This window comes from Fundulus heteroclitus, chromosome 12 (genome assembly GCF_011125445.2).
Source record: "Fundulus heteroclitus isolate FHET01 chromosome 12, MU-UCD_Fhet_4.1, whole genome shotgun sequence".
NCBI classification, from domain to species: Eukaryota; Metazoa; Chordata; class Actinopteri; order Cyprinodontiformes; family Fundulidae; genus Fundulus; species Fundulus heteroclitus.
The window spans coordinates 22,424,479-22,443,161 of record NC_046372.1 but is presented as its reverse complement, the minus strand read 5'-3'; the positions used below and the strand labels follow the sequence as shown (position 1 = coordinate 22,443,161).

Here is an 18,683-nt window from a genome sequence, read left to right as displayed (position 1 = left end):
TTTTCTGATGCAGTTTACCAATTGCATTCTTTTCAAATTGCGTTTTACAGATCAAGTTCTCTGCACTTCCTGCTCTTGAAGGACATCGACCAATAAAAACGTTGCTAATGTCCCTGCTGACCAATAGAAATGCGTCTCTCTTTGCATCAAAGAATGCATCTGAACACCACGTTCAGACTGGATTCCCAGAGACATTCCAGGCTTTTCCCTCTTAAAATCATTTTTATTTTTTTTTAAATTTCACTAGATCTTGGACCTTTTTGCATTGTTTTGCTTGGAGATGCTAACAGCCGTTAGCCACTTCCTTGTTTTAACCCCTGCTGTTCATGCGCAGTACGTACTTCTGTTAAAATCGTACAGAAACACCAAAGGCTTTATTTACTAACAACTAAATAAAGCATAAAAGACCAAAACAACAGCTTATATACCAGCAGGACTTTCATAAAAATCTTTCATAAAACGTTTGTATGCAACCAGAGTGAGCTGCTGATGTATAAATAATAAGAAGTGAAATAACGTGGCTATGCACCTTTAAGGTTTTAGCGGTTAAAAACAAACTAGATGCTTTTATTTTGGAAACAGGAAGTTGTACCTTTCCTGTGGCAGACCAAAGACTCCACGCTGGCGTGGAGCTTCTTCAGCTGGACGTCCAGGTTCTCAAAGTGCTGCTGCTTCTCCTCGAACCACTGATGCAGAAACACAACCAGAGGATCTGCTCAGAGCTTTTTTTTTTTTTAAATATTCTTCCACGTTTTAAATTCTTTATTTTTCTGTTTTTCTAGGCCACATTTTCCTGCGTTCCTCACCTTCTTCATTTATAACTTCCCTTAGTTTTTCTTTATCTCCTCTAAACTTTGATTTTCTCAATATAATAATCATGTTTTTCCCTTCTAGCCCTTTCTGTGTTTTTCGCTGATCAGTCTGTCCATCTTCCTCGTTTATATTCCTTCTCTTCCCTGTTGTCTTATCACCTTTTCATCTTCCCCTCCATCTTTCTTTCTTTTTTTCTCATTTTTCCATGTTTCTCACTCGTCTTTCATCTCACCTTCCGCTCTTCCCTCCTTCTCTAACTCCTATATTATTCCTTTCCTCACAGATGTCTCCTTCCTCTATCCATCCTCTCATTTCCTCGTTTACTCTCTGCCTCCATGCTCCTCGTTTCTCTCCGTTCATCCCTCCGGTGTGTCTCACTCACGGCGTCTGACTCGTTCATCTTGATGGTCATCTTGTTGACGGCGTCGGCGGCTTTGTTGACCATCCGTAGGATCCCGGCGCTGCTCAGGGCCTGAGTGTTGACGGCCCGCGGCAGCTGCACAGCAAAACAAGCCAACAGAGAGGAGTTAATCTGTTCTCTTTGTTTATTTTGCTGATTTTTTTTAGTGGGTCTTATTATTATTTTTTAGTTATTGTTCCTATTCTTCCCGTCTCGCTGCGTTTCTGCTCCAATCCCACCCAAAACGGCAACTTTAGCAGCAAAAACCGACTCGGAGCAAATCGGATCAGTCGGAAAATGAGCTCATTTTTCTTCATTTTGCCAAAGTTTTACCTTTTTTTTCCTGGACCACACGGGATTTTTCTCTCCCACCTCCTCGCCCGCTCAGATCTCATTTAGCAGGAGCGGCGGCGGCGAGGGGACGGCTGAGTCCCCGGGGCCCTCGGTGAAGGAGGGACGGGGGTAAATGACTGGACGGGAGGTAAAGTAGCTTTAAATTGCCGCTCGTCCTCCTCCCTCCCTCCCCCCCGTCGGCTTGCCGTGTTCCATTAAACGGACCGGACGGAGCGACGTGCCCGGCTTCCTGCCGATTCATCTGTTAGCGCCGTGACACGGGGCCATTTATCGGCGCCAGAACAATCCCGGCCGCAGCTGGGCGGCGGGTGGACGGGAATGAGGGCGGATCAGTTGGACACGACGGGACCAAATGCTTTAGAGTGGAAATAAATGGAAGGAACAGAAAACGTCGGCGGCCCTTAAACCCTGCGCTAGTTTTCGGAGGATCTCTGGTTTGACCTTGTTGGGGGGAAAAAGAAACAAAGACGCACGAGTTTTCAGCCTTTTTTCAAAGAGAAGTGTTATTTATCTGTGTGTCTGGCTTTTTTTTTTCTTTTTTTTTTAAGAGGAACAAGGAAAACTCAGCAGATATTAGCGTCAAATTTTCCTTCAGCCTACATTTGCTGAAGGAAAACCCAGTTAAACCCTGTTTCAGTGTTTTTTTCCACACACAGAGAGCAAATAAACGATAAAGTTGGTGTTGAAATAATTTCTAACAGCAGTGGGTAACCAAATGGATGCGGGAGGGGGTAAACTGTAACGAGGAGCAGAAGATCGGGCCAATTAGTGACCCGGAGCCCGTTAGTTTCATCAGACAGGCAGCCTGAGCGGCAAAACCTTCCGGTCTGATGAAAGCGATAAAACAGGTTGAAATATGCCTTTACTTCTAATTTGAAAGAATAACATAAAGATTTGAGTTTTGGGGTCTGCACACAGCTGCAGCAGAGAGAGACAACACATAAAAGCAGACGCTAACGTCACCGTTCAAATGTTATACGAAATAAGTTTAAATTAAATATTTCTGGATGTTTTTCAGGTCGTCATGTCGTTACAGACAAAGCTGAACATCCTGTGAATTTTTTTCCCCTCTTTTTGTCAAAATCTTTGTTGTTAATTTTTCCAGGATGCTTTGTAAACAAAATTGAAGACATTATTTCTGAAGGTGTGTTTGTTTTAAAGTTTTTCCGCAGTGCTGTGGGAAGAGTAGACAGAGCAGACTGACAGGAATGGAAATAACAAACCCTATAATAACACCTCTTTTTGCATTCATAATCCTTAATAAACCCCCGAAAATTAACACAAACTACATATTTTCCCGGATCATCTAAACCTGTTATGTTGGGTTGAAGGTTGTGGTGTTATCCTAATAAACCGAACCCTCCTGCACTGCAAAAATAGACCTTTTCTTGAAATTAAAGTTTTTTTCCTTGATTTGAGCAGATAAATAGGACTATTTGCCAATGGAATAAGATATTTGCACTTAAAATGTGAACAATTCATCTCCATCACCTTATTTCAAGTGCTGTACTACTAATTATCTTATTTTAGGGGTATAAATACTCATTCCATTGGCAAATAACCTTATTTACCTGCTCAAATCAAGGGCAAATACATTAATTTCAAGAAAATTTTACTTATTATTAGTTCTCTTTTTGCAGTGTGGGATCAGTATTAGCAACTTTTGCTTGAAATCTGCTGTAATTCAGCTCCTCTGGACAGTTTTTCCCTCTCTAGAAGGTCAAAAGTACAAATGTTTATTCCACTAAAGATGGTTTTGGATACAATAACAAACTAACTGTGGCTCCGGTTCAGAAAAAAAATCAGATGCAGTTTACAGGAGTTGATTTTCTGCACTGAAGCACAACCAGCAGCGGTTTCTAAATGTCGATGCTGCTGTTTGTCTGCTTACATTTAAAAAAAAAAAAAAAAAAAAAAAGGCTTCAGATGAGCTGCTCAAGGTGCACGCTTTGAGGCAGAAGGGTATAGACCCGACAATAATGAGCAGGTTTGTGCGGGGTTCTGGCCGATGGGTTAAAGCGTCTAATTTACCTCGGTGCTCTCCAGGAACTGCAGGACGTCAGGATCCTTCAGCAGAATGGGATGCTTGACTGTTCTCATCAGGTACCTGAAGCAGGGATGAAAATACTGATCAGAAGGCAGACAGGTTCTCTTTCAGGACAGGTCTGCTCACGACGAAGGGCAGTGCTTCTTCGACCACCACAACTTCCTGTTTGACGCGCTTCACCGGTGCCAAAAGGCTAACTCCGCTTTTTAGCTGTTTTCAGCTTCGTGAAAATCTACGTGCAGAGCTGGGAAACAACCGAGGTCACTGGATCACAGGTATTCAGTTCATGACAACAAAGGAAAACGCGTTTCCTAAATTTCCGTGCGTGAAGGTTTTTGTCCTCGTTAAGCGTCTGTGGGTGGGTGTGTGTTTGTCCGTCAGCATGTAGTTCTGTCACTCTGGGCTCCATCAGCTGCCACTGACTGACCTTCCTGCCAATCACACAACATCAATAAAGGGCAACAGAATGTCAGCGCCGACCCCGTCTCCACGCCTCCCCCTCCTCCCTCGTCTGTATTCTACATTCAAACACAAGGATGTGTGTTGTGATAATGATGTAGCTAATATTTGTAGCTTAACCTTTCAGCCTTTACTTTTCTGATCACATTGAACTTTAATGCACAGACACACAAAGGGGGGCAGGGAATTCATTTCTTTTTCTACTCTTTTAATCAGTTTTTTCTAACTCCGTATTTATCCATACAAGGTATTAATGTCTCTTTAAAAAAAGGCTTTAAAAGACTTTATAAATACTATTTTTAATTTCAGATAGCAGTTTATGTCTGACTTCACTGCCAATGAAATGAAGATGTTTGGGAAAATAGCCATGGTTGGCTGCCAATTACACCTGAATTCATCAAAATTGCTAATTTGTTAGCAAAACTTTTGAACAGCCCGCCAATGCTAACAGCTTCTGACAAAATTACTTTTATTTAGCAATTAAATACTGCTCACAATTTTGGTATAATCCATGCTAGTAGTGTTTAGCATCTAAATAACTACTGCTAACAAAATAAACACTTTTTTGAGTTTTGCCATGGTTTGGACCAAGCAGCTAACCAGCAAAATTAGCAGTAGCTAGCTGCTTTCCACAGCTACCAAACGTATAAATAATGCTAGCAGTGATTAGAAGATTAGTAGCGTTACCTTAATTTTGTTCAAAGTATTAAATATTTTCAAAAGGGATAAGACCTTGTTCTAAAATTAACAATGTTTGCTGCCAAACCCTGCTGGCAAAAATACTAGTAGTTAGCAGTTAACTACCGCTAACAGAACTAGCATAACCCATACAAGTATAATTAGCATCCAGATAGCTGCTCATTAACGCAGTGAATGGCTACCTAATAGTTTGTCAGAAGTGCTAATTTCATTTATAGCAGCCACTAAAAAGAAAGTAAAACTAGCTGTAGTTAGCTTAGAACTGCTACCAAAGTTAGTAATGATGCTAGCAGAAGTTAACACATAAACACTGCTAGGTGTTTACCATTATTAATGTCTAAAGTGATGATTTAAAGTCATGATTAATATTTCTCAACAGTGCTAGCTGCTAACAGCTGCTGACAAAAAATTTACAGTAGTTTGGGGCTAACAATATTAACAAAATCACTTAATGACAATTCATTTTGTGGCTTTAATAAGTAGTACTTTGCAGCAAACCACCGCTGAAAACAATTCGTATCACCAGGGATGGAAACCACAGACATATATACGTAGACGCGTCATAGGGCGCAGGTTCGCACGTCAACCTCACCGCCATATTGTATGTGGCAGAAAGAAGTTGAGTTCTGTTATTGTGAACGTGGATCAGAGAAGATGCCTCATTCCTGTGCTGCAATAAATACACACACACACACACACACACACACACACACACATTTATATATATATATATATATATATATATATATATATATATATATATATATAATTTTTTGTATGTGTTATGAATATACGGATCAATTTGTTAATTGATCTAAACATTGTGGTCTTCGTTATTTCATAAAACCGTTATTTCATAAAACCGTGTCACATGTGAACCTTTAGGAACAGACTTTTTGGGGGAGTATTAAAGAGGTAAAATTAATAATATGAGACAAAAAAAATCCTAGGTCAATAAAGTAAAAATAAACAAACAAACACAAAAGTGATAATGTTATGATAAAAACATCATATTATGAGAATTAAGGGGGAACATTTCCAGAATAATCACAGTTTGCAGAATTATTTCACTCCTGGAGTAGGCCAGGTTAGATTATTTTAAATATTTTTATTCTTTAGGAGAATAAATTCAGGAGAATGAAGCTGAAGGGACACGAAAATAAACTTGTAACATTACAAAAAAAATACTACGAATACAAAGTATATTCAGAGATTAAAGTCCCTCTGATACTGTTTAAGTGACTGAGTAACTGCAGATTTGCCACATTTAAGATGGCGGACGCTCTGACGCATCGCAGCATAGGCAGAACCCGCCCAATGACGCGTCTACTCTTATATTATGTCTATGATGGAAACGGTTGTCTTCTTATCTTTTTATTTTGTGTTGTTTTATGGTTGTTTTTACTGTGAAGCACTTTGTGGTTTTAATCCTGTAAAAAGGTGCTATATAAAAAAAGTTTACTTACATACTAACTAACCACTGTTAATATTGTTAGCAGTTTTCAGCAGCTTTCAAGGATGACAGAAAAAAAAAAAAAAAAAACAGAATATAAGTTATATTTAAAGGAGCAATAAGTAATTTTCACCACTAGGTGAAGCTGGAGCACCGTCTGTAGACCAAAACTAGATGTGTATCAAGCCACGCCTCTCTCTACCTCTTACCTTTCTCACCTATCGGCTCCTGTGAGCCTGTTTGCAAAGGATAAACACTCAGCAGAACAGCATCACCTTTCAGAGGAACATGGTGAAGAAGTAACTCATAACTTTATAACGTTAGTGGCATGGGCGTAGGTTTGATTTCAACTTTGGTAGGGACACTGGTCTCAAGTTTCATTGGTTTGATGTCATTGGTCCTACGCAATATGCATGCCCCTATTTTTTTATACTTGACGTGAGCATCAGGGAACATTTCGTTTAAAGAGAAAAGCAGCACTTTTTGCTACATTAATACAAATTTTATAAGCACTATATATATATTGTATATAAATAAAAAGCTGCTCCTTAATTTGTAATTAAAATAAATTAGACATCACCTGAAGCACTGAAGGGCCAGCTGCTTCACCTCCAAGCTGCCCTGCATCATTATTACTGGATATCTGTGTTTCCTATAATCATATAATGTTACTATTATACAAGTGTGTTTTTAGTATCAAAGGATTAAATGTAACACAACCTTTTATATCATCCTATGATACTTACTGTCTGAGTGTTAAAATAGCTCCTTATGTCTCTTTTCATTTTTGGTGGCATCATCTACAATCACAACACTAAGCATGAGCCTAAGTTTATTCAAATATAAAAAATAAAATAAAATATTAAAAGAAAATATAACACTATCTTATCCGTAATGCAATAATACCCTAAATAAATAGCCAGATTCAAGCATTTTTACCGGACACTAATGTTTGTACTAATTTACTTATGGATTGTGTGGAAATCTATGTAAAATCAAACCAATGTGTTCCTCTGTTTGTACTTTATCCTATTTCTAAAAGTAGAAATAGTCAATTAAATAGCACTATTATTATGTGGAACCCTAATTATGCTTTCTAAACAAAAAATAGCAATGTTTAGGCACCATCTCGTATTGTTATACTCTATAAAACGAATAACACCTGCTATTTATATCTGAACCGCCTTAAAGGGATTTTTTGAAAGCTTACATTCTTTGCTTGTCGATTTTTCCAGCAGTCTTCAGAACTCCTGCCTGACACAGAATATTTTTGTTGATAAAATGTATTATACTTCAGAATGAAATATTATTTTAAGATGCTAACGTTGGTTACTTACATTTCTTAAGTTCCACAAATGAAAACTACTCTCTCCTGCTTCTTCTATCGCCTGTTATAGCGTGGATAATATAATTTTTTTTAATTGGGACTAGTTTTGTAGTCTAATATTCGTTGTAGTAACCGCAGTATTCTAGTGTGAATTAAATTAAATTTCGCGCTGCAAGCATGCACGCACATGCACGCACTAGAAAACAGCCAACCAGGGAGAGAGAAGGCGGGACTTAAGGCAAAACAACCAATAAGAGTGGAGTTAAACAGCACACAGCACAGTTGCGTGCGCTGCTAAGTTAAAGCGACAGGGAAAGACCGACTGGACACGCAGGCTGGCAGACGGAGCTGCAGCAGCAGCCGCCAAGCAGCGGAGCTGCGAGAGGAAAATAAGCGACTGCTGTAACAACGATGTATTGTAAATTATAAACATGTTATTCACATCGAATTATTGGTAGGGACATGTCCCTATGGTCCCTATACAAACCTACGCCCATGGTTAGTGGCATTTTATGGGCAGCATTTTATGGCCCGGCTTGCAAAAGCGAATGGATAACAACACAGAGAGATGGTGTGTGATGTTTAACCAAACTGTTTTTTAGTTCTATCTAAAATAATAAAATTTGCTTATTGCTCCTTTGATAACTAAGTTGAGAAAACAGTTAGCGGTGCAATCACAAAAACCTGTTTTTCGCTTGACTACAGAGTGCCTTAGACATAGGTAAATAAATATTTCAACAGTATATTTAAACATTTCTCCATGTGCTGTTTATTTCTGCCTTACTTGGTGAACAGGTTTCCTAAATAATTCAAAACGGAGGCTGATTCTATGACGAAGGAATTAGGGTGGGGCTTTGTTTAATTTCATCTTGATCCTTCATGCCAAATTAAGAGTCCTGAAAAGTGTATAACGGCCCTAAATGAGAAAAATAGCCCAAGCAGCAATAATATATCAAATCAACCCGAACTAGAGGACCTTTGATACTTTTTGATTCAGCTTCTTTGACGTAAAAAAAAAAAAAAAAAATTTGCTAATGCCCAAAATATTAGCATTACCATAAATTTTTGATATGCATTGATGGTGATGCAGCGCATGATTAATGTGTTTAAAGCAGAGAAGCAATATCAGTTTTGTACGGTGTAAAAAGGGTAAGATATATCGGATAAATATTGGCCAAAACAACAATATTCAAATTGGATATTAAAATTTATGATTAAATGTATATTTAGTAAATTTTTTACATTATACATCGTTAGCTAAAGTCAGACCGTATTTTTCAGACTTTAAGGTGAACTTAAAATCCTTAAATGTTCTCAAAAATTGATGGTGCAGGTTTATCTATGATTACTGTTGTGTTTACTGACTGATTTTATGTGGCAGAATGCGCTCATAAATCTGTTAAAATGTGTAAGTAGGAATTTGATTAGCAACTAAGCCGCTCCGCTCAATGCATATTAGGAGCATTACGGTACACTGTGTCACTACCTGATAGGACCCCTGAGCTGTCTACCAGACTGCCTGACTGTAATGTCTAAACTAGAAGTGCATTCATATAAGGCAGTCTGGAGTACGTGTTAGCAATAATAACCCTAGTAAGTTAATTCAATGTAAAAGTTTATTTTGGCCTCATGTTAGAAACAGGGCAGTGTACTATGTCCTCCCACAGAGACGGATAGAGAGCTGTGGACGAGGAGGAGTGATATTAAATACCTGGGAGGAATATTTAGTGCACCCTGTGGTCCGAAAAATACAGTAATTATTACACTTCTGTCTATTTTTCTCAGAAGTGTGTATGTCTAACTTTATCAGTGTTTTGCATGGATTTAATAGCTGATAAAGATGTCACCTGTAGTTGCTAACCTTCAGTGGCCATGTAAAGGAAGGAGCAGCATCCCCTGCAGCTGGTGTGAGGAATATTGTGTTCTGGTCTAAACCGTGAATGATTCTCACCGTCTTATTTCTTCCTTCATTTTGTGACAGTGGTGCTAAAATGTTAATTTTATCATCTTTCCCATCATGTTGGCCTTTAAAGCTCCATCATGCAGATCACCACCAGATTTCCTCTGGATGTTTGGGCTTCACTTTTCATTCAGGGCAGCGCTTCCAGCAGATTGGTAATGAAGCATGAGAAGCTGCTCCACATGTCCACTGCATCAGCACGCTTCACCGTGGGAATTCACCTTTTCCTCTCCAGACAAACGATTTTCCAGAAGCTGTCTTACTCGCACATCTTTTCAGCTCTGACCTCAAATTTTCTACAGGATTGAAATATATGACAAACAAAATTGACTTTGTTGACCTAAACCCACTATAAAGTTTAACTACCTATAAAAATATCTCTAGTTTTTGAAGCTTCTTCTCTTCTTCACCAATTGACTAAAACAAATACGTGGTAAGCTCATGTGATCATTGGTCAGCAGTTAAAATACTTTATAAACGGTTAACACAGATTTAAGATAGGGAAAAGGGTCTGATAATAAACTATATTTAAAGGTGCATAGCCACGTTATTTGACTTTTTTCAATACATCAGTAGCTCACTCTGGTTGCGTACAAAGTTTTTATGAAAGATTATCATGTCCTGCTGGCGTATTAGTTGATATTTTTTTGTGCTTTGTTTTTGCTCAGTTTGTTAGTAAATAAAGCCTTTTGTGTTTATTTACGATTTTAACAGAAGTACGTACTGCGCATGAACAGCAGGGGTTAAAACAAGGAAATGGCTAACGGCTATTAGCATCTCCCAATGAAACAATGATTAAATGTCCAAGATCCAGTGGGGGGAAAAAAAAGAAGGAAAATCTATGATTCCAAGAGGGAAAAGCCAGGAATGTCTGAACGTTGGTGTTCACTGAATCAGACGCTAAACCTGCCGAGGCTCAGATGTTACACAGAGTTGACTGACGTGAGTAAATGTTCTGATATGAGGCTCTTAAAGCTGCTGTAGATAATTTTATTTAATTAATAACCGTCTTTCATCACGCTGAGCTGCCGCTTTACTGCGAGGCGTTGCAGAGGGTCAAGCTCAGTCCGGCATTATTTAATTTAGATTTATTAATTAAGCGAACCGGCATTATGATAGTTCTGTGATACTGCCACTAGATGGCGCCACATCTGTTTATATCTGCTAATCGATCCTGGGAGCATTATCTTTCAGGTCAAAAAGGACCATCAAAACATTATCAAGATGGATGTTTGGTGTATATAACCTTATTTAATCATGATCAAATGGTTGTTGGTCTTTTTTTTTAAGCATAAAACATGGCTTTACACTTTTAATGTTTTTTTCTCTGCCTTGTACCTCTCTAATGCGGACCTCCTCTTCTCCACAAACTCGTTGGATGACTGATCCTCCTTCCCAACCTTCACTTTGGTCATCCCTGCAGAATAGATCACAGATCTAAGAGAACAATATAATAGTTGAGCATTCTGACTCATTTCTAATAGTCTACTTTAAGGCCGCCAACAAAACGCTGCATGTAAGGAATTAAAAATGCTCCACGAATCGTCTTCACCCTCAGCAGAAGCTGTCAGACTGTAGGGAAACCTGCCGGCAGGTTATTCTGACCAGGTAATAGAAACAGAGTCACAGCCTTGGACCGATCTCCGTCCCTGAGAGTTAATCCTAAACTCTGATTGGTCCTGGCTCGACTTACCCACAATGCTTTTCTCTGGAGCAGGGGGAACGATGTAGCCTATGTGCAGGTACTTGGAGGCCAGTTTACCGTGCAGACCCAGGAAATCACTGAAGCGCCTTTTTACTGAGAAGTCCCTCTGCTTAAACAGAGACATGGAGGTCTGGGAAGGAGAGAGAACGACGTCAGAGCTTTAAAATTATCCAGGAAGCTGGAACATAAACTAATACGCTGTTGGTCCTGAGTGGGAACACACCACAGAACCGCAGAGATATCCGGACCCTGACATTTCATACCACATACTTTACGCTTGCACATAACAGCTATCAAGATAAACCTTTTGGATCGACGCTATCCTAAAATAAACCGTTTTCTGACAGAGTGACAGAGGTGTAAGACCAGAAAATTAATTTGTGATAAAATGCCATCAGGCAGGTTCATTTGAACCTAGATTCAGATTTGAACCTGAATATCACCTGAAGTCTCCGTCTGATGAAAATCTCACCTTTGTTGTCACCTTGTAGGCCATGTATGCGTTCATCCCGTCACCTGGAACACAGAGGCTGCTTTTAGCTGCTCGGTTCGTTTCATTACACATTTTAAAGGTGCATAGCCACGTTATTTGACCTTTTTTTTAATACGTCAGTAGCTCACTCTGGTTGCATAGAAAGTTTTTACGAAAGATTATCTCGTCGTTAGTTGTTATTTGGGTGTTTTATGCTTTGTTTTTGCTCTATTTGTTAGTAATAAAGCCTTTCATGTTTATGTACGGTTTTAACAGAAGTACGTAATGCTCATGCGCAGCAGGGGTTAAAACAAGGAAGTGGCTATGGGCTATTAGTGTCTCCCAGTGAAACAATGAAAAAAGGTCCAAGATCCAGTGGGGAAAAAAAGCACTAAAAAAATAAGATAAAGATGGAAAATCCTGGAATGTCTCTGGGAATACAATCTGAACGTTGGTGTTCAGTGAAGCGGACGCTAAACCTGCTGAGACTCAGATGTGACGCAGAGTTGACTGATGTGAGTAAATGGTCAGATATGAGGCTCTTAAAGTTGCTGTAGATCGTTTTATTTAATTAATAACGACTGGTCTTCATCACTGCTGCTTTACTGAGGCATTGCAGAGGGTGTGGCTCGGTCCAGTATTATTTACAATTGATTTATTAATTAAGCAAACCAGCATTATGATAGTTCTGCCATACGGTCGCTAGATGGCGCTACTTCTATTTATATCCACGAAAAGGACCAACAACACATTACCAGGATGGAGGCTTGGTGTATATAACCTTATTTTATCATGATCAAACGGTTTTTGGTCTTTTTTTAAAGCATATAATGTGGCTGTGTACCTTTAAAACAGAAAGGAGACAACGCTGATAAGTAGAAACTGAAGCTTGAGGACAGAATACCTATCGGATAACAAACCGGTTGTTTAATCTCTCTGATTTTATCTTTAAACAGGAACTGAGAAAGAAGTTGGTGAACAGATTATTGCTGCTCTTTTGGAAACGTGAAGCTGTAATGATAACTGTGACCTACAGGGGGCTCCAGTGGTGCACCAATTAGCCCATTAATCTAAGAGACTGTTATGAGTTTGATGAAGCAGCCTCATCTTCATCAGTCTCAGCCTGTGCAGGAAGAATAATAAATGGTAAATCTGGACTTTGTGAGTAAATTAATCCTCCATATCGAGCAAAGAAAAAGAAGCATCTCATTTGGATTTTGTCCAACTCTTAATGTCGGGACATGTCCGGTTATTTCATCGTGAACCCACCGATTTTCTCAGGATCCGACACTGAAATGTTTATGTCGAAAGAATCTCCACCTTCCTCTTCCTCGATCTGTGGGACAGAGAAAACGGAGCGGCTTCAGTTTGTGAGCCTGGAACAGAAATCTGTGAACGTGTTTGGGGAGATTACTTCGTCAAACGAGGAGTGCGTGAACATGTCGTCGTGTTGGTGGCCGATGCGAGGAGTGATGACGGAGGTGGGCGGAGTGATGGGGGTGATGGCGGGGGACGGGCCGTCGGACAGCAGGACGTCCCTCTCCGGACTGTCCAACGACACCTCCTCTGTTGCTTCTGCAGCCAAACACACTCCACCGGTTAATCCGGTCAAAATTATCCTCCCATCGCATTTTCAGTAGAGGTTTGTACGGAACAGGATTAGGGCCACTCAAAGAAAAAGAAAAAAAAAGTCTACTCAATTCTGACTTTTTTCTCACAAATCTGACTTTTTTTCTCAGAATTCTGAGAAAAAAAAGTCAGAATTGTGAGAAAAAAGTCAGATTTCTGACTTTAATCTCAGAATTCTGAATTTTTTCTCTCAGAATTCTGACTTTTTTCTCACAATTCTGACTTATTTTCCTCAGAATTCTGAATTTTTTCTCTCAGAATTCTGACTTTTTTCTCACAATTCTGACTTATTTTCCTCAGAATTCTGAATTTTTTCTCTCAGAATTCTGACTTTTTTCTCAGAATTCTGACTTTTTTTTTCTCAGAATTCTGAATTTTTTCTCTCAGAATTCTGACTTTTTTCTCAGAATTCTGACTTATTTTCCTCAGAATTCTGAATTTTTTCTCTCAGAATTCTGACTTTTTTCTCACAATTCTGACTTTTTTTTCTCAGAATTCTGAGAAAAAAGTCCAAATTCTGAGAAAAAAAGTCAGAACTCTGAGAAAAAAAGTCAGAATTCTGAGAAAAAAGTCAGAATTCTAAGAAAAAAAGTCAGATTTCTGACTTAATCTCAGAATTCTGACTTTAATCTCAGAATTCTGACTTTTTTCTCAGAATTCTGAATTTTTTCTCTCAGAATTCTGAGAAAAAAGTCCAAATTCTGAGAAAAAAAGTCAGAATTCTGAGAAAAAACTATTTTTTTTTAGTGGCCCTAATCCTCTTCCGTAGGTTTGTGTCTTTGATTAGCGCAGACATAAAAACTATTATGCCTTCAGTGGCTCCTCAAGGCTGAGAAAACTTAACGATCTAACTAACAGGAAGTCAAAGGAAAGTCCACCTCATCTGAAACATTGATATCCTTCAAAATTCAGATAAAATAATACTTTTAATAAGTGTAAATATCCCAAAAGGTGTAGTTTAGGTTTAAAGCCATATCAGCAAAAGCGGCTATATATATGGGCAACAGGGTATAAAAAACTATTATTATTAAAAACTAGGGCTGGGCAACGATTAAAATATTTAATCGCGATTAATCGCCCTGATTAATCGCGATTAATCGCGATTAATCGCATTGTATTTACAAACTCCAAGAATGAATTCAAAAGTAGTGTAAAGAGCACTTTTATTTTAATGTTCTGCTGCCATATGAACAAAAGTGTTGTAACATTTGTAGCACTTATCAGTAAGACATATTTAGTGTAAAGCTCAACTTAAACATGTAAAACAAAAAATAGCAATAATAATAAATTAAAGCTTATTGCCACTGACAGGGAATTATTTATGGGGAAAAAATCTACCAAAAACAGGCAATTTCTGAGGTAACAGCAGGGAGCAGCATTACCATTTTATGTTTAATACCAAAGTTTAACTTGGCAGTGGTTACAACTAACTTGTTTCTGTCATATTCCATGCTGGAAGAACTTTAAACTGAAATGCTTGCTAACTCGATATGCTTGCGTTGCTTGCGTTTATTTGACGTTGACACGCGGTTTTTTGTTGTTGTGCATATAGTGAATGGCAGGGAAAAACAGGCAAAAACACATGGATACTTTGAAACGAGAAGCGACTTCACCAACGGCGTCTAAGCAGACTCTCCCCGCTCCGCTCCGCTCCGCACAAAACTTGTTCCGGCCATCAACTCACCGCCTCGCCTAAGCTGGAAACACCGCCTTCCGCATGTCGGCTTTGTTTTTTTCCGGCCGGCACCTTTCTTCTTCTTTGAATCCGAGGCTTGGCGACAGCGAGGTTATTGGCGCATTATCGCCACCTACTGTTCTGATTCAAAACCCCTACACCGCAGCAACAGACCTTCACAAAATAAAAGCATGTGAGCAACATGCGTTAATGCGCGTTAAAGAAAATATCGCTGTTAATAGTCTAATGAGTTAACGCGAAATTAACGCGTTAACTTGCCCAGCCCTATTAAAAACACATAAATCAACTAAGAAAACTCATCACATAAAAAAGTGATTAAAAAACGAGTTATAATGTAATTAAAAAGATTTTCCAGATTATTTTCACCATAAAACTGCTGCCTTGTGTTAATTAAAGCACAACAGTAGTATAGAAACCCTGTAAAACATCCACCTTTTACTAAATAAGGAGGTGGGGGTCTAGCGCCTCGCTTAGCCGCCTGCAGCTTTAAAAGAAAAGCATCGGCTCTTATTTACGGCACGGTTCATTGCACAGCTGGAATATCCCAGAGACGCTGTGCAAACTTTATTATTTGAGCAACAGATGAGCCGCGATGAAATTCAGACGGCATCACAACCTTCAGCAAACACACCATTAACGACAACAGTAAAACATTATAGTTAAAAACAAACAGTGGAATATCAGCCATGGTGCATTTTATGGTAGCTGTACTGCTAAAAATATTACATTGTGATATTTATTCTTTCATGCTGACGCTGATGGAATGATGCACATAAAGAAAACTAAACACCTTTCTGCTTTCCTGCCTTTAGGGGCCGCCACAGCTGAGCTTCTGCTTCTGTCACACAATATGCTGATGATGCTGTTCTGTCATTACCTGACTCCGCCAGATAGATTTGCTCCGCATATCCATCTGGAAACCTTCCGTTGAAGTAATTTTGGGAAGGGGCGAAAATACTGGTTAGCTGATTGGCCTATGTTGGTGATAGACGGGCCAAATAAACCAATCAGATCAATGAAACATATGACGTACTCGTCAACATGCTTCGTCGTCGCTCGTAACAGAGCGACGACGAAAACACAACCACAAGCCAAGCTACTCTTGCTGCTGCAGGTAAAGGCTCGTTAGCTCAGCAAATAAATACTCTGTAATTCCGATAAAACTTGCTCGATAGCCACGCTAACGCTAGTTTCATCGGCTGAAGCCGCCATGTTGTTTAGACTGAACTGTCGCGCTTCCCGTTGCGTCACACCTCAACCCGCCTCAAAGCCAACGCTGATTGGACGTTCGTTTGGTGAACGGCTCCAAATTTTCTTTAACGGAGAGTAGCCAGACTGATCTGCGAGTGAAACCTTGAAAGCTCGCGAGATCAGGATGGTCTCACGAGGCTAGTTCTGTCACAGCGACCCTCTGAAAGCCCTCCTCCTGCTCTGGGTGGCTCACCTTCAGCATCTCCACCCGTACCAACCTGTCTGCTCCACCTGCGTCTCCTTTATTTACACATGGATTCAGATTTTATTTATTCCTCTTGTTTTCAGATCACACCTCCGGACATTTACTCTCGCTGCACAACGCAGAAAAACAAGAATCCCCCTTTCTTCTAGATCCATAAACTCCTCCTGGCCGTAGCTAAACTCCTCCATTAAATCAGAACCGGGATGAGCAGAGATCTGTGTGTCACGGTTATCCAGGGCTTGTTCCTACCTGCGAACAGATCCTCGTTGTCGTCATCGAAAAACGAGTCCTGTTTGGGTCCATTTGAGTTGGTGCTGATGTCCACAGCAGACAGGCTGGCTGGTTGGGACTAAAGAACAAACAGAGACTTTAACGAAAGGATCGCAGCCAGCAGAACAAGACAAACCCGGCGTGTCCAGTAAAGGTGAACGAATACAACCTGGAACCCAGATTTACATCCAGGATCTCAGAACCAACCCAAACTCCCATAAATCAGATCATAGATTAACCAATGTGGACTTTTTTTTATTGCACTTCTACTAAAATAAAGGTAAAAATTAGCAGGACTGGAATAAAGTCACATCAAAATGTTTAGAAATAAAAGTTATGAAGCCAGATTTAAATCCGCCCCATCTCTAATTAAAAAACTGGAATCAAATTGCAAACATTGGGGCTGATAATTCAATTCAATTCAATTTTAATTTATATAGCGCCAATTCATGAAACATGTCATCTCGAGGCACTTTACAAAGTCAAAATCAATCATTATACAGATTGGTGAAAATGTCCTATATAAGGGAACCAGCAGGTTGCATCAAGTCTCTCCAAGCAGCATTCACTCCTCCTGAAAGAGCATAGAGCCACAGTGGACAGTCGTCTGCATTGTTGATGGCTTTGCAGCAATCCCTCATACTGAGCATGCATGGTGCTTGCTTTAAAGTTTTGCCTTTAAATATTAATGAATGTATTAATGACTAAAATCTATTTAAATATGACCTACTGACAGATTTCTAGGCCCTCCTCTAATAAACTAAGTTTCATTTCACTTTCCATGCTCATCATAAAGCCGCTGCGGTTCGGCTCACGGCTTTAATTCACAGGAAAATGGTCAATAACCACAAACACAACTTAAAAAACTTTTAAAACTGAGGTTTTAATCTGAACAAACTTCACGGAAACCGGTTGATTTTTCCTCCAGAAGCCGACGGATCGCTGCTGGAGGCCGAACGTTTGACCCAAATGATGAGGACCAGGACTGCAGATGATGATGGCGGCACTTTGACTCGACTAAATTATCTTTAGCTTTTAGTCAGAAAGTGTTTCAGCGTCGCTTTCCTCTGAGCCAGAGATCCTTCATTTTCTAGGCAGGATCGGGTTCAGAGCTCCTCACAGCGTCAGCGACTAAAGGAAATGTTAAATCAGCAAAGTGAGAGAAAACAATGAAAGAATTCAGTCGCCTTCAGTAAAGAAGTGTTAAAATGCAGAAACGGCGGATTGACTTTCAGCATTTCTGTTCACCAGCTCATGGAGCTTTCTCCATCCCAGAGAACAAAGCTCTGGTTTCAGCGTCTCTCTGAGCGAGAGAGGCTCCACGCCGTGCATCGTCAGCTCTGGCACCGGCAGAAATGATCCGGAACCGGATCCGGACCCGAGCCCGTTTCCCTGCCGGCTCCTCAGAGAGCCGTGGCGGCGGCTTCTCCGCACCGATGGATGCGTCGCTGCGTCTTCAGGCGCCCTGACCGTTTCCTCATCGTCTGCAGGTTTCTGATCCGTAATGGACCCGACACGCTTCCAGCTGCTAGAACAGACGAGGAGCCGACCCGGTTCTGCCGGCCGAACACTGAACAGAAAAATAAAACACCCAACAGTGCAGCACGATTTTATTTCCTTCCAGTCAAACTAAAACTTTTTATCCTTTCCAAACGTATTCCTTGCAGGACGTTCTAATTTACTTGCTCCCTGTTTGGGTCCAACGGTACCAACATGACGTGAAGGTCCAATTCTGTTGCTTTGCAGACAAAGATCATAAAAAAAGTCTCAGAACCTTGATGAGGATCCAGCAACACGGATCCTTATGATCATTTCTTTCCTCGTCCATCAGACCAGAAATATGAGTTTGACGTGATTCCAGCGTAGCAGAACCCGACCCAGGACAGAACCCGACCCAGGACGGCTGATTTCTACCCCCTCGTCACACAAACCACATCTGGATC

General features: G+C 40.0%; 1 protein-coding gene across 2 annotated transcripts in view; it reads right to left on the bottom strand.

Annotated features, from left to right (window-relative positions):
* The window catches only part of snx2 (sorting nexin 2), a 32,844-nt gene that overhangs the window by 11,349 nt on the left and 2,812 nt on the right, over positions 1 to 18,683 (bottom strand). For both annotated transcript variants that reach the window (XM_036144283.1, XM_036144284.1), the window contains exons 2-10: positions 16,720 to 16,819; positions 13,104 to 13,264; positions 12,959 to 13,025; positions 11,690 to 11,733; positions 11,206 to 11,347; positions 10,851 to 10,929; positions 3,599 to 3,674; positions 1,196 to 1,309; positions 593 to 686 (exon numbers count right to left, since the gene is read on the bottom strand). In XM_036144283.1, the coding sequence (XP_036000176.1) occupies positions 593 to 686; positions 1,196 to 1,309; positions 3,599 to 3,674; positions 10,851 to 10,929; positions 11,206 to 11,347; positions 11,690 to 11,733; positions 12,959 to 13,025; positions 13,104 to 13,264; positions 16,720 to 16,819 (877 nt within the window). The remainder of the gene's footprint in view (positions 1 to 592; positions 687 to 1,195; positions 1,310 to 3,598; positions 3,675 to 10,850; positions 10,930 to 11,205; positions 11,348 to 11,689; positions 11,734 to 12,958; positions 13,026 to 13,103; positions 13,265 to 16,719; positions 16,820 to 18,683) is intronic.